A 23,180-nucleotide genomic window follows, 5' to 3' on the forward strand; every position below is an offset into this window, starting at 1 on the left:
GCAGTCAAAAATGCATGTACTAGGGTACGTTCTGCACATGAATGCATGCATTAGTGGAGACAGCATACACAAATGCATTGCAGTAAGGAAAATTGCTTTGTAAAAATGTGTGCATTAGACAAAATTGCATACATTAGGAGAATTTCACACTAATCTGGGGGCGAATTTTGATGAGGACTTAAAACATTGCAGGCTGGTGAGGGAGGAAATGTGAAAAACTGAACTTAAGACAGGAAAAATAAGAAAATAAAATTGACACACTTGCTCATTCCTTGTTAGGTAGGAGGTGTTCAACCAACCCCTGAGTAAGGGGGTGGGGCGGTTGGGATTACTCTCTTACTTATGCACTGACTTTTGCACTGCCTCAATGTAATACTCAGCACAAGAAAACAGAACAGAAGAAAGCCACACACATTTTGAGAGAAAACACATTTTTAAATGCTTATTTATGAGAAAATACATTTCAATATATAATTTAAATACATAATTGCAAGACTTTTTTTAAATAAAGAAGCAAATTAATATGGAAACAGAATGGAAAGGACTTATGGATGAACATACACAAAAGTTGTAAGGAGAGGAAATGGATTAAATCACTGATCCCTAATTGTGCGTTCTGCAATCTTCACAATGCTTAGGCCATTGTGTTTTCAATGCAGTTTGATTTGGGGCCAAAGCAAAGCCTATTAATCCATCTCATTTAGTAGCCACAGGCCCATCAAATGACTGATTATTAGGGCAACCCAATAACTTCAGTCTCTTGGGTCTTGACAGAAAACGCAGCCTGGTTTCTGGTCTGCTTTGGCTTCAATTTGAAGTGTGACCGCGTAGAAATGATGAGTGTCAAATAGAACTTCAGTAATTTTATTCAAAATCTGTTGTTTGTCTGCAGCATCCACTGTAGGAGAGAAACACAAGGAATTAATGGATGCAGTGCACATCTTGCAGTCCTAAGGGCAAGAGATTTCTTACACAATTATAGTTTGTCAAACAAGGGGTGGGGTTTGTAAAAACTAGGCAGATTCCAGACTGTTGTTAACCTGTAGAGAAGGATTCAAATTCAGGTTAAACAATTCAACTGTTTTTTGGTACGCTTGGGAAACAAAGTTGCTTAAAAAAACAACCCAGGCTTTTTGCATTAAGGAAACTGACAGGTAAATGCAGTGGAAACGATGGGATAACAATTGTTTGACGCAACATCATATAACCTCCCCACAGAAAAATCAGAATGAATGCACAATATGTCATATAAACTCCCCACAAACTTTGTGCAAGATAATCTGGATAAATGCTCAATAATCGTGGATGTTGGTGAACAAATTAGGATGAATGCCCAGTAAACAGGACCCTAGTGAATTTCGAGCATAACTTTTCTTCAAAAGTAAATATTTCCATTCCCTTTTTTCCTGGTCAGTATAATTATAATCTTCATATCTCAGACAGAGGACTCTGAGGTCAAGAGAGCTGTGGTGTCAGGGACTAGAGTGAAGAGGAATGTTGGGGGCCGCCCACCTTCTCCTGAACCTTCCCAAGAAGAGGAGGACAGTATAGATTTAGAACAGTGGTTTACAGAAGGGCATAATTCAGAGGCTGCAGAGGGCAGGAGCTGGGAAATACTGAAAGGGGAACAGCAGAAAGAAGGAGAAGCACCAGGGGAGAGACAGCTGACAGATTCAGTGTCCTTGGTAAGCTTTCCTGACCCCCCTCCCAAGACCAGACGGGCATTGAGAGTATTCGAACAGAGAGCTCAGAGGCAGAAAGCTCAGATTAACCGATGTAGGAGTGACGTTGAATAAGGGAGATGTAAAGTGAGGAGGTATTAAACAACCTCTTAATGAGGGTGAAAGAGGAGAGCGCAAAATATGGTCTGAAGCTCAACATAAAAAAAACTAAAATCATGGCCACTGGTCCCATCACCTCCTGGCAAATAGAAGGGGAAGAAATGGAGGCAGTGAGAGACTTTACTTTCTTGGGCTCCATGATCACCACAGATGGTGACAGCAGCCACAAAATTAAAAGATGCCTGCTTCTTGGGAGAAAAGCGATGACAAACCTAGACAACATCTTAAAAAGCAGAGACATCACCTTGCCGACAAAGGTCCATATAGCTAAAGCTATGGTTTTCCCAGTATTGATGTATGGAAGTGAGAGCTGGACCATAAAGAAGGCTGATTGCCAAAGAATTGATGCTTTTGAATTATGGTGCTGGAGGAGACTCTTGAGAGTCCCATGGACTGCAAGAAGATCAAACCTATTCATTCTGAAGGAAATCAGCCATGAGTGCTCACTGGAAGGACAGATCCTGAAGCTGAGGCTCCAATACTTTGGCCACCTCATGAGAAGAGAAGACTCCCTGGAAAAGACCCTGTTGTTGGGAAAGGGCACAAGGAGAAGAGGACGACAGAGGACGAGATAGTTGGACAGTGTTCTGGAAGCTACTAACATGAGTTTGGCCAAACTGCGGAAGGCAGTGGAACACAGGAGTGCCTGGCGTGCTCTGGTCCATATGGTCATGAAGAGTTGGACACGACTAAATGACAGAAGAAGAAGAAGAAGAAGAAGAAGAAGAAGAAGAAGAAGAAGAAGAAGAAGAAGGGGGACTTTACTTGGAGCAACACCATTATTAGGAAGGCTGCATTCCTTCGTCATTCTCTGTAAATTATTGAATAAATTGCTTGGTAAGAACTTTTATCGTTTCTCTGATTCTGTGCTGCCACTGTGGGAGGGATTTGATTCCCTGAGCCTGACATGTGGTGCCCGTTAGACCCCTAGCAAAGAATACTTTGTGGCTGAGATTTGAACTTCCAGCTCACAGCCTACACTCAGGTAGGCTACGAGTACAAGCGCATAGAAGGAACTGCCATTTGATGTCAGTGGGATGTATGTTCTGAGTCGGGACAATAAGATCCACAACATTTTTTTTAATCTTCTTGTGTACCCTTTTTAAAACAACAAAGCAATGACCACAGATAAATAGTGGCCTTTCCTTCAGCTTGACCTCATTTCCCAAGAAAACACATGAATATTGACTCTCTCATTCTTTTATTTTACAAAAAATGTACTGACCTGTGACGATGTGAGCTGATAGGAGTATCTGGTTCATTGTCAGACACCAAAGATGAAGGCTGTGAACAGAATCCACTTTTTCTATTGCTAGAATTCTCTCTTTCACCTCATCATAGGGAAGCACCTCTGGGGACCCTGTAGAAAAGGGGGTAAATGCCTTTTTTAATTTACAAAATACAGATTCCTACAGTTAAAGAGAATTTTTCATCATAGATCATTAGAAAGGTTTCATTTCTGAGCTTGTCCACGTGTTTACCAAGCCAATCTAATTTCTTCTCATAGTGGAAAGACAGGTGTATCCACACCAACTCCATTCACCATGCACACAACGTTACAAGAATACACACAGCCCCTCCATTATTTCTGCCTCCCTTGTAAACATTGGAAAGTTTGTGCAACCCCAATCTCTCCACATAAGGGCTTTGCATGTTGCACTGCCTATCTGAGAGAGAGGGAAGGAGAGAGGGGAAGAGAAAAAAATCCACCACTACAGCATGTGAAAGACCACCAGGCTGCGTACATATGTGAACTGGTCCTTCGTTAAAGTAAATTAAGGGGGTTTGTGTGTTCCACAGTGGAAGGGCAGATTCCTTTGAACAGGAGGCTTGTTCAGAGAGTGAAGAGAAACCCCAGAATGGTTGGATCAGGTTAGATAATCAGACCAAAATTCTGGCCAAAGGATGATGCAAACAGCTTCTGTTCTGCTCCTTCACAGAGCCGAGTTGCTTCTAGATATCTAACCAAAGCAATAACAGCCTCTGCTGTTGACCTCCTAGGTTTGGGTCTGCTGGGTATTTCCTGCACCCCACGTTCATTGATATCTGGTGGGACAGGAGGAACGTAATAATGAAATCCCATAATTTTTTAATTTTTGAATGAATGCATAGTCAGGTTGAGGCTTTCTAGCAATTCTAACCATGGCTATCTTCATCAGATGAAACTTTCTAGAAAACCGGGGAGCTACCTGGACAGCCATTAAGAACTGGGGATACTGTCATGTTTATATCATGTTTCATTGTTGAATTCAATATTTAGATCTATGCCGGTTCATACTTTGATATTATGTAGGTGGCTTTGCTCATGAATGGGATGCCACCTGGACACCTCTGATGTATCTCACTTTGAGGTTCATCATGCAAACAAGGTGGGATAATAAGTAGTGTAGATATTTGGAAGGAAGGAAGGAAGGAAGGAAGGAAGGAAGGAAGGAAGGAAGGAAGGAAGGAGCTGCAGGAAAAAAGTTGCTCTGCAAACAAAACACCTTACCTTCCATCAGCACACGTAAAATGTCCCGTAAAATAGTGAAGGTTGTTGCCAGAATAAGTACCGAAAATACAAATGTGCAGATAGGGTCGGCTATTTTGTATTCTGGCTAGAAAAAATAGATATTCAGTGAATAAACCACCTTCTGTTAACGAGCAATTTGAAAAAATGCTTTATAATATAAAATTTGCTTTGTAACCAAATGCCTTGTGGTTGTCATCACAGGTTTATAAATAGGTTGAACCATTGGAACCCAGAATTTGGGGTCTGTTCTCTCCATTCTCACCCGCATAGCAGTTTCAGTAACAGAGGAGTCACTTTGAGGAAGGAAGTCAGGACAAAATGACTTAGTGCAACATTGGCAGTTTCATAAATGTGATGGCCTGGGAGTCAGATTCTGATGCTGAACCTGAGGGATCCCAGCCTGCACAGGATTCCCCGCCTCCAGAACCAGCTGAGCCGGGGCCAGGGCTTGAGCCTGAAGTATCCCCACCTGTGCTGGATCCCCAGGTGCAGGCATCAGCAGAGTCTGCTCTGGCTCCTGATGGGAGGGAGGACCCATTGCCTGCAGGTGCTCCACTCCCAGCCTCTTCAGAGGAAGCTGAGGCATCCCCTGGGTCCAGTAACCCACCAGCCTCTCCTGAGCTACAGAGGCTCAGGGCAGAGAGGCGAAGGGAGTTAAGTGTCTGCAGGAGGAGTGCTCGCCTCCAGGCCCGGAGGAGAGGCGAGTCTCCAGAGGATCGGGGCGGCCCTAAGCATAGGGCCAGATAAAAGCCAGCCAGACCCAGCCCAAGTTGCGTGAGCAACATAGTTGCAAGCGTGTGCTCAACCTGCAACCTTGTGCCTGAACCTGCCTTGGACCTTGACCTGCTCCCTGCCTCGCTCCCCGCTGGACTGACCTCCTTTGGACCCCTAGACCCAGGACTGGACTTGGACCTCGCTTCATGGACAAACCCTTGGGGCCAGCACAGTTTGCTCACGCCACACCCGCACTCCCCCTTCGCTGGGGTGCGTTCGGGAGGAACTAATAGCCATGGCTGACCAGGCGGCTGCGCTGGTGGCATTGGCCCAGGAGAACCAGGCCTTGACCCACACCGTGCAGCAGCTAAGCAATGTGGTTACGGCGCTTCAGCAGCGTTTGGATGCCTTACCGGCTCCTGGGGCCGCCGCCCCAGCTCCTGGCAAGTACCCCGTGGCCCTGCCAGAGAAATTTGATGGGTCCCCAGCCAGCTTTCCCATGTTTCTCGCCCAGGCCAAGCTGTATATTCAGGGGCGAGCTCGGGATTTCCCCGACGACCGCACCAAGGTGCACTTCCTGATCAGCTTGCTGAAGGACCAGGCGGCCAAGTGGGCGTTGCCGCTGCTCCGGCAAGACTCCCCCTTGCTGACAGACTATACGGGGTTTTGCAATCTTCTGGAAACCACGTTTGCCAACCCTCAGAAGGGGAGTCAAGCCAATCGGGCAATTCGGCGGTTGAAACAGGGCAAGTCCACAGTGGCCACCTACGCCACAGAATTTCGGCTGCTGGCGCAGGACTTGACCTGGAACGACTCTGCACTGCGGGACCAGTATCTCGAGGGACTTTCAGACGAGGTACTGGATCAGCTGGCCACGTTGGATCGCCCTGCCACACTGGATGCCCTCATCCAACGGAGTCTGCAGATAGATGATCGGTTGGAGGACCGTCGCCAGGCCCGGGGCCGCCGGCACTCCGGGCTCCCAGCGCCGGTGCTTCCCTGCAGTTCCGTGGCCAGAGCTGAGTCATTGGAGGAGCCGATACAGCTCGGGGCAGCGCGGCCTCGCCTCTCCCCCTCGGAAAAGACTCGGCGTCGGGAGGGGAACCTGTGTCTCTACTGCGGTGGGAGTGGACACTACGCCCGAACCTGCCCTGAGAAACGCCAGCCGCAGGTGAAACGGCCAACCCCAGTAGCCGATGGCCCAGGCTACCTGGGGCCCCAAGCATCGCATGATGGGCCCTCACCAGTGGAATTGCAACACCTCATGATACCGGTGCGTCTATACCCCCCCGGTGGGCCCTGGATTCTCACCCACGCTCTGGTGGATTCGGGGGCAACCCGCTCCTATATGGACTCTGCCTTCGCCACTCAGCATCAGGTGCCGCTTCAGAACAAGCCGGAACCAGTACAGGTGGAGGCAATTGACGGACGGCTCCTACGCTCGGGCGCGGTTACTCGGGAGACCCAGCCCTTGGTCCTGTGCTACCAGCAGCACCGGGAGGTGCGAACCCTGGACATTGCCACCATGCCCCGGTTTCCCCTGGTGCTTGGGATGGACTGGCTGGAGTCGCACAATGTTCAGATCGACTGGGTCAATCGGACTGTACGCTTCCCAGACCCGGGTTCCCATGCTCAGTCCGAGTTAGTAGCAGCTGCCCCCATGGGGCAGGCTGTGTCAACGCTCCCTGCCGTGTACCAGGACTATTTAGACGTGTTCGAGGAACAGGGAGCAGACCAGCTGCCACCTCATCGGTCCTTCGACTGCGGCATAGACCTCCAGCCTGGGGCGCCCCTGCCTGTAAGCCGCCTATATTCTCTTTCGGAGCCAGAGCGTGAAGCCTTGCAGGACTTCCTTCGCAAGAACCTGGAACGCGGGTTCATTAGGCCCTCTACCTCACCCACTGCCGCTCCTGTACTCTTCGTTAAGAAGAAGTGTGGGGAGCTTCGCCTCTGCCATGACTACCGGGCCCTGAATAAGATCACCATCCCAGACCGGTACCCCTTGCCCCTTATTGCAGAATTGCTGGAGCGGGTGCAGGGGGCGCAGATGTTCACCAAACTGGACCTCCGAGGGGCCTACAACTTGATTCGGATCCGTGCCGGGGACGAGTGGAAGACGGCATTCGGGACCCGGTATGGGCAGTTTGAATACCTGGTTATGCCGTTTGGATTATGCAACGCACCCGCCGTGTTTCAACGGTACATCAACCACGTGTTCCAGGACTTGCTAGACAAATACGTGGTGGTGTACCTAGATGATATTCTGATTTATTCCCGTGACCCAGCCCGTCACGAGAGTCATGTTCGGTCCGTGTTGCAGCGCTTGCGGGAGCACCGCCTGTATGCCAAGCTCAGCAAGTGCGAGTTCCACCAGCGGTCAGTGGACTTCCTTGGACACCGACTCTCCCCTGACGGGGTGCAGATGGACCCTGGGAAGGTGGCTGCGGTTCGAGAGTGGGCAGCGCCCCGGAACCGCAAGGACTTACAGCGGTTCCTAGGGTTCGCCAACTATTACCGGACCTTCATTGCAGATTATGCTCATCGCACCACCCCATTAACCCGACTGCTGCGCCCCAAGACACCCTTCTCCTGGGATGAGGAGGCTGAAGTGGCATTTCAGGGGTTGAAAGCCTGTTTCCAGAGGGCGCCGATTTTACAGCATCCTGATCCCTCTCGTCCCTTCGTGGTGGAGACTGATGCCTCCAGTACGGCTCTCGGTGCCATCCTGTCTCAGCAACACGGACCCGATGCGCCGCTGTTACCCTGCGCCTACTACTCCCGGCAGCTCCTTCCGGCGGAGCGTAACTATACCGTGTGGGAGCGGGAACTACTGGCCATCAAGGTGGCCTTTGAGGTCTGGCGCCATCATCTTGAGGGGGCACGACACCCGGTGGAGGTGAGAACGGACCACCGGAATCTGGAGTACCTCCAGACCACCCGCAAGTTGAACCAAAGGCAGATCCGGTGGGCGCTGTTTTTCTCCCGGTTCCAGTTCCGGATCCGCTACATCCCTAGCTCCCAAAACCGGAAAGCGGATGCCCTGTCCCGGAAACCCGAGGACGTCGCAGACACTGTACAGCAGGCAGTACCGACGACTATCTTACCACCAGCCACATTCCTGGCCACTCAGGAGGCCAAGCCACTGCAGGCTCGGGTGCGAGAACAGCAACGGGTCGACGCTTGGGCTCAGGAACGGCTCCGGGAACTGTCTGACGGGTCATGCCCTCGATATCCAGGGCTGGCCCTGCACCAGGGCCTACTGCTGCACCAGGGTCGTCTATACATCCCACCAGGACCATTGCGGGCTGAGGTTCTCCAGATGTCCCACGATGCCCCAGCAGCAGGGCACTTTGGGCGGTACCGGACCACTCATCTGGTAAGCCGGGAGTACTGGTGGCCCCGCCTGAAGGCTGATGTGGCACGCTATGTTGCTGGTTGCGATGTCTGCCGGCGGGCCAAGGGTCCTACTGGGCGACCCCCCGGTCTGCTCCAGCCATTACCAGTCCCACCACGTCCCTGGCACACGGTCTCACTGGACTTTGTGGTAGACTTGCCCCCATCTCGTCACTGTACCTGCCTCCTGGTTTTCACGGACCATTTCACTAAGATGGTGCACTGTGCCCCCTGCCCGTCCATACCCACAGCTAAGGAGACGGCTCAACTGTACATGCAGCACATCTTCCGCCTGCATGGCCTTCCCGAGCGTGTGGTTTCTGACCGCGGCGTCCAGTTCACATCCCACTTCTGGCGAGCCCTGCACCAGACCCTTGGGACGGAGGTCTGTCTATCTTCGGCCCACCACCCGCAGACCGATGGCCAGACGGAACGGGCAAATGCGGTGCTGGAGCAGTACCTCCGGTGTTACTGCAGCTTCCAGCAGGATGACTGGGTCGATCACTTGCCATTGGCGGAGTTCGCCTACAACAATGCAGTGAACGCCTCCACCCAGCAGACCCCGTTCCAGGCCTCCTACGGCTACCATCCACGTTTGTTCCCGGACGTGCTGCCAGCTTCCGCGGTCCCCGCAGTGACAGACTGGCTTCAGGAGCTTCAGTCCCAGCAACAATTATTGATGGAGCAACTGCGCCAGGCCAAGGACGCATACAAGGCCCAGGCTGACCGACATCGTCAGGAGGGGCCAGAACTGCATGTTGGCGATCGGGTGTGGCTCTCTACCCGTCACCTGCATCCTTCTCGGCCCTCACGAAAGCTGGATGCACGGTTTGCCGGCCCATTCACCATCACTGCGCAGGTGTCACTGGTGGCGTTTCGCCTCCAGTTACCTCCATCACTCAAGGTTCACCCAGTATTCCACCGGTCCCTACTTAGTCCAGTCGCCCCGCCCGACGAGTTCCACCCAGACAATCCACGACCGCAGCCAGTTTTGGTTGAGGGGGAGCCTGAGTACGAGGTGGAGCGCATTCTCGACTCACGATACCGCAGGGGGAAGCTCCAATACCTCATCGACTGGAAGGGGTATGGGCCTGAGGATCGTTCATGGGAACCAGTGGAAAACGTCCACGCACCTGCCTGCCTCCGTGATTTCCATGCAGCTTACCCCAGCAAGCCTGGTCCGGCCCCTCAGTTGAGGGGGAGGCCTGGGAGGGGGGATGGTGTGATGGCCTGGGAGTCAGATTCTGATGCTGAACCTGAGGGATCCCAGCCTGCACAGGATTCCCCGCCTCCAGAACCAGCTGAGCCGGGGCCAGGGCTTGAGCCTGAAGGATCCCCACCTGTGCTGGATCCCCAGGTGCAGGCATCAGCAGAGTCTGCTCTGGCTCCTGATGGGAGGGAGGACCCATTGCCTGCAGGTGCTCCACTCCCAGCCTCTTCAGAGGAAGCTGAGGCATCCCCTGGGTCCAGTAACCCACCAGCCTCTCCTGAGCTACAGAGGCTCAGGGCAGAGAGGCGAAGGGAGTTAAGTGTCTGCAGGAGGAGTGCTCGCCTCCAGGCCCGGAGGAGAGGCGAGTCTCCAGAGGATCGGGGCGGCCCTAAGCATAGGGCCAGATAAAAGCCAGCCAGACCCAGCCCAAGTTGCGTGAGCAACATAGTTGCAAGCGTGTGCTCAACCTGCAACCTTGTGCCTGAACCTGCCTTGGACCTTGACCTGCTCCCTGCCTCGCTCCCCGCTGGACTGACCTCCTTTGGACCCCTAGACCCAGGACTGGACTTGGACCTCGCTTCATGGACAAACCCTTGGGGCCAGCACAATAAACAACAACAACAACTAATGAATGAGCGAGGCCAGATCCACACCATACCTTTAAAGCACTGTCATATACCCCTTTAACAGTCACAGAGGATCCTGGGAACTTTGGCTCCATGAAGCCTGCCTCCTTAATAGACTACAGTTCCCAGGATTCTTTGGGGGAACACATATAACTGTTAAGGTGGTATAAGGGTGTAAATGTATGATGTGGACCTGAGTGAAATTTTGTAAGACAAGTTGTGGGAAGTGAGACTTTGGCATTCCCTCAAACGGCAACACACCTCCAGTATCTGAGGCAACATCCCTCTCAATAGTATTTGCTTGGGATCACGTGCAGGAGAGTCTTATTACACTCATGCCCTGTTTCAGGCTTCCCTTGGGTTGGCCACTGTGAGAACAAAATGCTCCACTGCATAAAAATTGGACGTGCTATGAAAACAGCTGCATGCTTAATTGCTATGGAGGTGAGTCAACTCAATAAAACTGACCTTAAAGGTTAAGTAAAGGTAAAGGACCCCTGACAGTTAAGTCCAGTCGCAAATGACTCTGGGGTTGCGGCGCTCGTCTCGCTTTACTGGCCAAGGGAGCCGGCTTTTGTCCGCAGACAGTTTTTCCGGGTCATGTGACCAGCATGACTAAGCCACTTCTGGTGAAACCGGAGCAGCGCACGGAAACACCGTTTACCTCCCTGCCGGAGTGGTACCTATTTATCTACTTGCACTTTGACGTGCTTTCGAACTGCTAGGTTGGCAGGAGCTGGGACCGAACAACGGGAGCTCACCCCATTGTGGGGATTCGAACCGCCAACCATTCCGATTGGCAATCCCTAGGCTCAGTGGTTTAGACCACAGTGCCACCCGCGTCCCTAAAACTGACCTTAAAGAAGATTATAAGCGCACTGATTAGCACGCTAAGGCTCTGAAACAGATCTCCGATGGCGTGGATAAAAGCGGCTCTTAGACTGGCATTGGTTAACACTTGCTCTGAATCCGAAGGTCTGTGGTGATGGGCTCTGTGGCCGTGGTGAAGATGCTCCTTCCCCTTTGGGTGCAGGGTCAGGCTTAATCTGCAAGAATCACACAAGCAAGACCACTCATCCTTCACCCCATTGCTTTTCCAGCACATCATTGACAAAGCTATTAAAATCAGGTTCTGGTGCTCTGTGTTTTCTGGTTTCCATTCAGCTGTTTTTTTAATGTGCTGTTTTAATCTTTAATTTAATTGTGTACACCACTTTGGATTTTTCTTCCTTTTTAATTAGAAAAGCGATATATGTTCTAAAGGTCAAAGGAACCAGAAAAACCCCTACACTTTCTTTACAGTCTTTGCCAAATGCAAAAACATCAAACACATATAAAAACAAGTTATTGGAATCGGCATAACACATACAATTTCTGCACGCTGTGATATGTAATTAAAAACATCCCATAGCTATATAATTCTCTCTCCTGTTTCTTGCGCATATGAAGCAAATATCCTCATAGTTTGTAATGCAGGCAGATGAATCGGTGTCGAACAGGTTTTTTATCAGTGTAGACAAAAGGTATGTTTAGACACCCTGGTTAGGTGGATGAGTTTGGGCAGGCAGGTGCATATGTTTCTTCCTGTCTCCTTTCACAAGACCGTTGAAACACTTGTACAGTGGTACCTTGGTTCTCAAACTTAATCTGTTCCGGAAGTCCGTCTCAAAACCAAAGCATTCCAAAACCAAGGCGCGCTTTCCCATAGAAAGTAATGCAAAATGGATTAATCTGTTCCTGACTTTTAAAAACAACCCCCAAAACAGCAATTTAACATGAATTTTACTCTCTAATGAGACTATCTATATATATAAAATGCAAGTGTCTCTGCGTCCAGTCTGTGTGTCTCTGGGTTTGCGCTACTGCGCATGTGCCCCAGGGACACAGGGATTGGATGGAGAGACATTGGCCGGGGGCAGTTGAAGCGGGGCGGTTGAAGTGGAACGTCGGCACTCCAGAGGCCAGGGGAGGCCGAGAAGGGAGGCCACGCTGCCGCTCTCGCCGCTGCACCTTCCCGCGTTCGGCTCCACCACCAGCCGGGCTTCCCGCCACCCACTTGGCCTGCAGGGGACTGCTTTAGCAGGAGGTGGGGGGGTGGAGAGGAAAGAAGCAGTTTCTCCGCTTTCGCGGAGAAGCCGCTGCTTGCCCGCCCCGCCCCCCGCCCCCTGCCCCCCCTGCCAAAGCCTGCTTTAGCGGGAGGTCGGGGTGGTGGACATATGTTCTAGCGCCCGTTATTTTAACGGGCTGAAACCACTAGTTGATCCATAAAATGAAAGCAACAAACAATTAACTGCAGTCACACAGTCAGTCAATCAGTAGCTGAGCTGGGTTCCACACAGTCACAAAAACTTTCAAATATATAAAAGGGTGTCATATAGAGGAGGGTGAAAGGTTGTTTTCTGCTGCTCCAGAGAAGTGGACATGGGGCAATGGATTCAAACTACAAGAAAGAAGATTCCACCAAAACATTATGAAGAACTTCCTGACAGTAAGAGCTGTTTGGCAGTGGAATTTGCTACCAAGGAGTGTGGTGGAGTCTCCTTCTTTGGAGGTCTTTAATCAGAGGCTTGACAGCCATCTGTCAGGAATGCTTTGATGGTGTTTCCTGTTTGGCAGGGGGTTGGACTGGATGGCCCTTGTGGTCTCTTCCAACTCTATGATTCTATGAAAACAAACAAAAAGAGCCGCAAAAACAAAAATGCAAAATAAATAGCAAAAACAGACAGAGCTCAGCGTAACACTCAAAACAGAAGTGTGGCACTCAAAATGGAAGTGTAACACTCAAAACGGAGCACGTCCGGATTCCGAAAAATGTTTGCAAACCGGAAAACTTACTTCTGGGTTTGCAGTGTTTGGGTTCCAAGTTGTTTGAGTCCCAAGGCGTTTGAGAACCAAGGTACCACTGTACTTGGTGGCCTCCCTGCTCCTCCTTCGAATCACCTACTTTTCCCATGAAGCATTTGACTTATGCCCCTGATCCTCAAATTGCAATGAAGCCTAATTATGTTTAATTGTAATTGCATTTTTCTCGCCCCCCTCTTCCCTTCCTCTGTTGTCTTCCCAGTTGTCAACATTTAGACTGTAAGCTCCTTGAGACAAATGTCATTCATTCATTGTTTCCTTTCCTTTTCTTAATGCTATTCCAAATAATTGCAATAATATTTAGATAACAACTAGGCCCATGCATCTGGACCAGACAAATTTCAATTGAGCTGATTTGGGCTGTTCTGAGATTTTTCCAGAATGGGTTAAAGCTGGATCTGCCTGGATCCTAAGAATGGATCTGCATGGATCGGATTCACCCAGAGCAACCCAGAGCTGTCAAAAGGGGTGGAAGAGACGATTCACCCATGCTTCTCCTTGCTGCCTGACCCAGGGGTTGTGGAAGTTCACCGATTTGGTTCAGCACCTGGGTTAGGTGAGGCATGGCATGATCCAAAATGAACAGGGGCCCGATCAGGATTGCTGAATCAGGACTTGAAGCAAACCGGGCTTGTCTTGCACAGCTGTTCTTTGTGCAAATCCGAGAACATCTTAGCATCCCTCCCCTGAGCATCGTAGCCCATTCCAGCCACGTCAAAATATCCAGCTTAGTTGAACTCTATATTCTCTTGCAGTTTTTCCCTGCTGAAATATAACCGCAGAACCCAGTTAGACTTTTAAGGGGGTGGGGAGGGAATGCTCATGATAACATGACATTTTTCTCGACACGATAGCATTTAAGATTAAAACAAAGATAAAGGACCACTTACATTATGTTGGCTATTACTGCGCAGGCAGACGTAATGACCATGACTGTACTTTCAATTTCATAATGTGGGTGCAACAGCCTCATGACGGCTAAAAACGTCAGTATGCCAGTCACCACCCAGATGACGATCATTGACAGGAAAGCGCCAAGGATTTCTAGTGATTCAAATAATTATTAGGATAGTAGGATAACTAAAATATTTTTCCAGCGAAAAGCTGTCGTCCCCCCCCCCTTACTGTTGCCTAATTGGATGCAGGGCATATGATCTTCTACCTACACTGTTCGACTGCACTGGCTACCAATTAGTTTCCGGGCCCAATTCAAAGTGCTGGTTTTGACCCTTAAAGCCTTAAACAGCTGAGGACTACAATACCTCAAGGACCACCTCTTTCCATATGAACCTACTCAGACCCTGAGATCATCTTCTGAGGCCCTTCTTCATGTTCCGCCTCCTCAAGAGGTCTGGAGGATGGCAACAAGAGAACTGGCCGTCTTTGCAGTGGCTCCCCATCTGTGGAATGCTCTCCCCAGGGAAGTTCGCCTGACACCTTCATTATACACCTTTAGGCACCAGGCAAAAACATTCCTTTTTAACCAGGCCTTTGGTTGATCTGATTTACATCCTATGTCCTGTTTAAATGTTTTTTTTTGGGGGGGGGGCTATTGGATTGTATTATTATTATTATTATTATTATTATTATTATTATTATTATTATTAGGTATTTTGTGGTTTTATATCTTGATTTTATTCTGTGAACCTCTCTGAGTCCCCCGGGTATAGGGCAGTCTATAAATTCAATGAAAAAGAAGAAGAAGAAGAAGAAGAAGAAGAAGAAGAAGAAGAAGAAGAAGAAGAAGAAGTTGTTGTTAATGGTCACTCCATTACTCCAGGGAATCCTGGGATATGTTGTGCTGTGAAGAAGGTAGAATTCCCCAACAGAACTCCCGATTCCCAGGATTCCTTTGGGGAAGTCATGACACTCCATTCATTCATTCATTCATTCATTCATTCATTCACTCTGGGCCTCCTTTTTATTGTGCATTCATGATGATTTGTAGATATGATGCTATGGGGAGGTACTGTTTGTACCTGCAAGAGTTTCAAGGCAGACATATTGCTTCATTTCCAATCAGTACATGTCCCATTAGCTTTCTGCTGAAATCCTTCACGTCTCAAAGGTTTCGGGGTTTGTTTTTTTGTTTTATGTCTCTCCTTTTTTTTACGCTGTAGTGCAAAGGTGTCCTTCCAGATAGCAGTACAGTAATAGGGTAAAAACCAAGGAAGCATCGCACAACAGCTAACAAAGTGGAATGATATGTGGATGGTCCAGTACAAATCAGCCACAAATGCAGTCTTATTGTATCAATGGCATGTTGCAGAATATAGCAGCAAAAAACCCACATCTGGTGGAGGGGCCCCCAGTCATTCATAAAAGCAACCCAACAAGGACCCCAAAGCAGTCCACATAAAATTATTCGGAGTAGTTTGACAGGGATTTCCAACTCCCACTTGCTTAACAATAGCAACAGTAAAAAAGAGAGAGAGACATTTTTGTCCTCGAAATCAGTCTGCTCTGAAGAAGAAAGCTTTGGGGAAAACCAGGAGTTAATTTATTTGTCACATGAGGGTGAGCTCCATTCTGACACTGTGAACAAATTCCTGGACTAAGCATGTGCTCAGAAGCAATCTGTTTCTTAATTCTAAGGATATGGAGATCCTCCTGAAGCCTGAAATAGCCCCAATGAAGTTAATAGACATGAACTTAGGTTTATTAATTTTAATGGGTCTACTCGAGTAGGACTTTAGTTGGCTACAACCCCCAACATTTCACAACCTGGTGCCCTCCAGTTGTTTTTGGACTAGAATTCCCATCATCCCTGACCACACTGGTCCTGCTAGCTAGGGATGATCGGTGTTATGGTCCCAAAATAGCTCGGAGACCCATGCTTGAGGAACCCTACTCTGTGCTGATCTCAGAATCTGATCCATTGTTGATAGGGATTGCTTTTCATAGTTTTCAAATTGCAATAACATTTGTTACCTGCTCTGTGCCATCCATAGGTGAATCTCTTATTGGGGGGTTTAGATGACAGCCACAGAGAAAAGATGCTGATCAGAAAGCTCATCAGGTCCACCATTACATGGGATGCATCCATCATCACAGCAAGACTCCCTGCAATGTGTCCACCTAGGTCAAATCAATTATGATAGTTGCTCAATCCAAGGAAGGAAGCAAAAATTCAAAACAGATGTCACACAGAAGACAGTGGTAGCATACCCTCCAACGTTCCCCAGATGAAAATAGGGACATTGTGTTCCACATCAGTGTCACTGCTTCAACATTTCCTCCTGGTTGATCAAGTACAAAAGTTATTAGAGGAAACAGTGCAGTTTTTTAAGCACAGGAATCTTTGAATTTATTTATTGTGGTTAGGGAAGCCTGAGGGAAACAGAAAACCCCCCAAATCAATGAGTACAACTAACTAGCAGTGATACTGATGTAGAATAGAATGCCCCTATTTGCATCTGAGGAACATTGGAGGGTATGTGGTAGGTTTTCTGTCACTCAGAACTTACATATTTTTACTCAGGAGTGGCCATTGCAGCAAGACCTGTGGAGCCTCTGCAGACCACTTCTCCCCTCCATCCTCACTCAGCCTGTCCTCCCCCTCAAGATCCAGGACACCGTATCTCCCAGATCTTCCAGACAGAGACAGGACAAGGAACGTGGACTTTACAGCAACTTCTCAGGGTTCCTTTCAATGCTTGGTCAGGGACGCCAGGAGAAGAAACAAGAACAGCATAGAGGAGGATTACCAGGGACAGGAGGCACCCAGGGATTGGTAGTGGGTTTCCTACTGGGGTTTAGGCCTCTCAGCTGGTCCCTACAAGGCATGGCTGATGTTACTATTAGATGGCTGGACATGGGTGGGTGTGTGAACCACTGTGACCTTCAAACCAGGATCTTTCCATCCTCTGGTTCACATTTGCTTAGGTATTGTTGAATCTGACAATTGGGGTTTCTCTCAGTTTCTCATTTTTCCAATCTTAAAGTTGGTTCTCCACATTGCCACGTCCATTTGCATTTTGTTTGTTTTTTAAAGTCCTTATGAAACCAACATTGATCCAAACCACAGCTTAGCTCCAGGTGGCCCATCAACAGCAGGATCAAGGCAGGAGCAAAGTGGCTTTGACTCTTTTTACTCTGTGCAGCTGCACCGTCCCTTGTCCACATGAAGTACAGTGGTACCTCGGTCTACAAACTTAATTCGTTCTGGAAGTCCATTGACCCAAAGCGTTCTTAAACCGAGGCATCCTTTCCCTACAGAGGCCTCCCGCCATCAGTGCCCTTCCACCGTTCAGTTTCCGTTCAGCTTCCGAGGCAACGTTCGCTAGCGGAACACCTACTTCCGGTTTTGCGGAGTTCATTGCCCGAATAGTTCGTTAACAGGACAGTTCGTAGACCGAGGTACCACTGTAATAGCTTTGGCATAGCGTTATGTGTGAGCCAGACCACTGTATCAGTTGCATTTGCCCCTAAGAGTAGGATGGAAGGATAATTTGTTCTCTCATTATTTTAAAGACAAATGCTTCTTTCAGATTAGCAACTCTTTATTGCTTTGTAACGATGCTCCCACCAAATTGTTTCCAAGATGGAGCGTTACTCACAGTGACTTGTTTACTGCTTTGTGCACTAACACAGCAATGGGAATTGTCAGTCATTCAGTGGTCAATCATCCAGCAAGCACTGTCTAGACTGATATTAAAAATAAAACAGTTCCATCGTTGCAATGTCAGAGAGACTGCTGTCTGTACTAGCAGTTAATACGTGTTTCATCAGAGCTTAAAGTTCTGCAGCAAAAAAAAGGTCCTGCTTAAAGCTGGCACTACAACAATTTAAACATTTATAAATTGGAGATGGGGGAAACCTTAGGTTGTTAACAACTATCTGTCCATGCAAATATTTTCTAGGGCTGATGAATTCATTTAACATAAAGCTTCTGTTTATATAAGTTTGCTAATCTTGCACAGCGCCTAGAAATGACTGTCAGGAGCTAAAGATGCAGGCAGCAGCAGCAGCCAAAAGGTACATAGTGTTTTCTCCTCTACTGTGTATGCAGAAATTCACTTCATTTTTTAAGAAGCCTGGGAACCTGTGCACAGCTCCAGATAAATTAGAAGACACCTAGAATCTGTTTCTCTTAGAAAGGCCACATGCCACATGCTTATGGCTCATGCTGAGACATAATATGGAACTCAGGACAACCTATTTTCTTTGTCATTCGTTGTCCCCAGGGAACCATAAGAACTGCAGCTATATGAGGATAACAGAATTCTGCAGAGGATTCTCAGTCCCTGACTACCAAATTAAGTCCCCAGGACACTCAAGGTGTGAGATGAGAACTTCAGACCTGGTGGGTAAATAATAGTCCTCCAGACCTCTTTTCTGATGCTCCCAGGCCACAGTCCTTCTATATAATTACTTCCTTGGTCAATGAGAAGTTCTTGAAGAGGGAACATCCCATAGAGATGAGTAAGAGGAGTAAGCAGGGTTCCCTGTCTACTCAGATTCATTTTTGAGGTTACCCGAAGTACCTGGAATCTGTTTCTAAGAAAGACAGCCCTGCTAGGCAACAACACACGCTGCTCCTTGGCCCTGCTGCACATCTTCCTCAACTGCTTTTGGAATGTGTATTTGAGTTGTGTTACTACATTCAAACCTCGGCTCCTGAATGCCTCCGTTTTGGAATGTTTCGGCTCCCGAACATCAAAAACCTGGAAGTAGATGCTCCGATTTTCGAACGTTTTTCGGAAGCCGAACATCCGACATGGCTTCCGCTTGAGTGCAGAAAGCTCCTGCAGCCAATCGGAAGCTGGACCTCGGTTTCGAATAATTACGGAAGTCGAATGGGCTTCTGGAACGGATTACGTTTGACAACTGAGGTTTGACTGTACTTCCCGTTTCCCTCTATTAGAGGTGTGTGTGTGTGTGTGTGTGTGTGAGAGAGAGAGAGAGAGAGAGAGAGAGAGAGAGAGAGAGAGAGATTTAACAATAGTGAACTCCCACCTACGACTTCCGCTACCATGAAGATGCAGCAAATTGCCGATGCCAGGTAAAGCTTCTTCTTGGCTTGTCGCTCCTCTCCCTTTCTCTCCTCATAGGCTTCCGAGTGGTTATGGCAGTGATACCTTGAAACAGGCACAACGTTTGCTGATTTCTCACTGCGGTTCTCTTTGTGTGGATTATTCCTTAGTAGATCAATGTCGTGTGTGAGAGAGGAACAAGAAGCTTTTGTGAATTCAACGACTTTGTATTCTCTACACAAGCCTTCCCTCCCTCTCCATCATTTCTGTTCCAAGAAAAGCCGCATTCTGTGAGCTGAATAAATTAGCAAGCGCTCTCCCCAGTTGCCCTGTAAGCCTTGCCAGCCTGCCACTGGCACCTCAGTTTTCACCAGGCACTGACCACCAGGTGCGCCAACTCTGGGGTGCAGAAGTGTCACCCACTCCTCAATATTCCTTAGGAGGCAGCTCAGCCCCCCATTACTGAGGGGGAGAAAGAGGCTGAGTCACCAAGCTGAGGGTGGCACAACATCAAAGGCAGACTCCTCCTGAGTGTGAGAGAGGAGAAGCCACACCCATTGAAGCTGCACAGCACTGGGCAAGGTCTGCTCCCAATGACACGCCTCTTCCCGACAGCGTGCGCACGCCACTCACCACATGCGCGATTTCACACTCACACTGCCCCCCCAATCTTCGGCCAAGGTGGCACCTCTGCTGACAACGCATTTTCATGCTCACCTTTGCAGCCACAAGGACTAGAATTGTGCTCCTTTTAAACCAAGGGCAGGCATCTGAGATCCCTAGGACGCAGGTTATCTGCCAAGTGAGAGAGATTCTCTGCACACGAGAGTATGCAAACGTGGGGGTCCATATTGGTGAAATCATAGATTTCAAAGACATTGGGGATCAGGATGCTGGTTTAGATTTCTTCCGTTAATTTACTAGCCAGCTTATCTTAAAGAGGTTTTATGCATTCAGTGGGGGCCTTGAATAAATTACACGCCAATAGCATGTAATTAATGCGCTATGCTGTGCAACAGTAAATTCGCTAGGCTGGCTGAGAAAACATCCCGCTCTGCTCCCGATTCGACGAGTGAGTTATTGGTATTACAGTGGTGTGGCTCAGACTGGAGGCGCAAAATACACCAGTCTGAAATAACGAAGAGTGTGTGTCAATATTCCTTGGATGTGACCGTGACAAATAACCAAGGTGGCTACAATTTGTTTCTTTTCTTCCATTTATATCAGGCTTCCTCAACCTTGGCCCTCCAGATGTTTTGAGACTACAATTCCCATCATCCCTGACCACTGGTCCTGCTAGCTAGGGATCATGGGAGTTGTAGGCCAAAAATATCTGGAGGGCCGAGGTTGAGGAAGCCTGATATATATGAATCACATCCTATGAAGGCTCTTGAACCAATTTAACAATAAAAAAACTGAAAGTAATAGATTTCTTGCATATCTTTTTGGCCATAGCTCCTCCCCCAGTTTACTTGGACGATAACAGGGCAACCATCTGTAAACTTACTCAGAAGTAGGACCGCAGACTTCAATGGGGTTCATTCCCAGTAAACGATATATAACGTTGCGACCTAACTCTAAATCATCTAGTTCACTATAACGGCAATCCTATACACACTGACCTGGTCCACGGAACCCACTGGGCTTACTTCTGAGTAGACACATGAGGATTGTGCAAAATATTTGGGAGGAAATGTATTACAGGAAAAGGGAGACGGAGTCAAGTGTGCAGCTATCTGAATAATTAGCTTTAATATTTATACTTCAGTATTTTGTTGGATAACAAAAGTGGCTTACAATACAGTAGGATAACAGAACATATCAAGTAAATTAAACTTGTAATCCATAACTAAAAATGAGTGAATCTGTCAGTTTTGGTTTCTCCCAGCTTCATTCATAAGTTCCGTTCTCATATTTCCACATCCATTTGTGATTTACTTTTTTTAAAAAAAGTCCTCATGAAAATTCGCCAGCATTTCAGGGTGTATATTCTCCTAATATACACATCTAAGTATGCAGTTTTGGCTAATATACATTTTTTTTATATATAATGCCTTTTTGCACCCTATTTTACTAATATATCCATTTTAATGCACAATTTACCTCAGTATATGCAGTTTTCTACACCATTACTTGATTGGACAACTACATTGCAAATTCAGAGAAATGCAAATTTCAAAGGTGCGCAGTGTTTCAGTTTGCGTTTTGTTTTGGAAGTATGAAATTAGGTAGGATTACCTATCCGCGGCAAACTGAATTGAATTCCACTGCCATGCCTATCCATAACTTATCCCACATTAATGAGAATGTTCTGTAGTAAGTGATGCTGCAGCTTGCAGCAAGTCTAGAACGAATAATGTTTCCTAATAATAATAATAATAATAATAATAATAATAATAATAATAGTTTAATATGCCACCCATCTGTCTGCATTGCCCCAGCTACTCTGAGCAACTTCCAGCAAATTATTAAAATAACAGTAACATCTTGGGAACATGCGTATCTTGATATTCTGCACAAAGTATGAAACAGGCAAGACATAGCTACCTGGGAAGATCTATGGTGTACCTCTTACCACCTCTGTCATCCACAAGGGAAGTCCTTTCAGCACCGTTTGCCATAGTTGTCATGGTGGCCAGGTTTATCCCGAATGATGGCTGTGTCACTCTTTGGATGCTGATGAGGAATTAAAATGGTTCTTGTAGCTCAAGAGAAACGGCTGCCCAAGTTTCCAAGGTTAGACCTCTCCTTAATCATCCCCAGGGACCCAATGACTGCTCAACTGCTGAGAGCATCTCTATCTACTTCCCGGGATGTAAATCTGCTGTGCCTTGAATGCCTTCCTGCTTTCTGACAGCCCCCAACTGACACAGTCAAATGCACAAGATTTGCTGACTCAGGTTCACTCAAACCCCTGCAACAGGTGGCTGCAGAACAGCCCTAGCTTCTCTGAAACAGCTAATCTGCTGTTCACTGCTTAGCAGCTACAGCCTGGGTCATTTGACCTGCATGGACAGAAAACCATTTAAGCCTGAGGATTTCATAACAGATTTCTCCTGTGCTTATGGATTACTTGCTCAACAAAGACTGTTTCTAATTCTAGTTATAGGCTCGGTGCAGGATGTCTACTTTATAAATTTGAAAGTGCCCTCTCTTTGAAGAGCTGTCCAAATTAACCCCAGTTTAAACTGACTGAGCAGGCACCCGGTCACAGTCTTCCCCAGCTCCCTATTCTATCCCCTTTTAAATTGCATTTTGTTTATTTTCTTATTTTTTCAATTTATGTACTGCCCTTGATCAGAAGATCCCAGGGTGGTGTACAACATGAAAAACAGATTACAGAACACCAATGATAAGAACAAAATAGAAACCCATAATGACAGTCAACCTAATAATAAAATAGTCAGCATAATAACAGACCTCTCTCCCCGGCACTTTCATGGGCCATAGATTATTTAATAGCCATAAGCTTGGGTAAAGAGGAATGTTTTTTGCCTGGAGCCAAAAGAAATGTAGTGACCATGGCTACTGGGACGAGGGTGGTGCTGTGGTCTAAATCACTGAGCCTCTTGATCTTGCTGATCAGAAGGTCACGGTTAGAATCCCCGGAACGGGGTTAGCTCCCGTTGCTCTGTCCCAGCTCCTGCCAACCTAGCAGTTCGAAAGCACACCAGTGCAAGTAAATAAATAGGTACCGCTGTAGCGGGAAGGTAAACGGCGTTTCCGTGTACTCTGGCTTACGTCACCGTATTCCGTTGCGCCAGAAGCGGTTTAGTCATGCTGGCAACGACCCAGAAAGTTGTCTGTGGACAAATGCAGGCTCCCTCAGCCTGATAGCAAGATGAACGCCACAACCCCATAGTCACCTTTGACTGGACTTAACCGTCCAGGGGTCCTTTACATTTTTACCTTTCCTGCCCTTCCTTCTGATCTGCCTCAATGCTATACTGAGAACACAGGTGGACAAAGCTGGAATAGACTTGCTTCCACCCCTCAGTTTACACCTGCCCCAGTCCCAGTAATACATACCAGCACAGCCCCTCTTGC

The 23,180-nt window shown here is 47.8% G+C and overlaps 1 protein-coding gene across 1 annotated transcript; it reads right to left on the reverse strand.

Moving 5' to 3' along the window:
• Positions 1–498: 498 nt before the first annotated feature.
• Positions 499–21,763, reverse strand: SLC30A8 (solute carrier family 30 member 8). The gene is made up of 8 exons (XM_033156103.1): positions 21,709–21,763; positions 19,117–19,386; positions 16,090–16,236; positions 14,049–14,202; positions 11,153–11,342; positions 4,333–4,438; positions 3,067–3,201; positions 499–898 (listed from the first exon to the last, which is right to left on the reverse strand). Exons 1-8 carry the CDS (start codon positions 21,761–21,763, stop codon positions 753–755), a joined length of 1,203 nt encoding a protein of 400 aa, XP_033011994.1. The 3' UTR covers positions 499–752.
• Positions 21,764–23,180: the final 1,417 nt, after the last annotated feature.

Source organism: Lacerta agilis, chromosome 7 (genome assembly GCF_009819535.1).
Source record: "Lacerta agilis isolate rLacAgi1 chromosome 7, rLacAgi1.pri, whole genome shotgun sequence".
NCBI lineage: Eukaryota > Metazoa > Chordata > Lepidosauria > Squamata > Lacertidae > Lacerta > Lacerta agilis.

What these genes read in the sequence shown, in the direction of transcription:
- SLC30A8 (XM_033156103.1), bottom strand. Translation starts at nt 21,763, where the DNA reads ATGACAACTATGGCAAACGGTGCTGAAAGGACTTCCCTTGTGGATGAC. An exon ending in CCTTGTGGATGACAGAGGTG is followed by an intron (nt 19,387 to 21,708) that starts GTAAGAGGTACA and finishes AATGATGGAGAG; the next exon opens with GGAGGGAAGGCTTGTGTAGA. An exon ending in GCAGTAATAGCCAACATAAT is followed by an intron (nt 11,343 to 14,048) that starts GTAAGTGGTCCT and finishes TGATTCTTGCAG; the next exon opens with ATTAAGCCTGACCCTGCACC.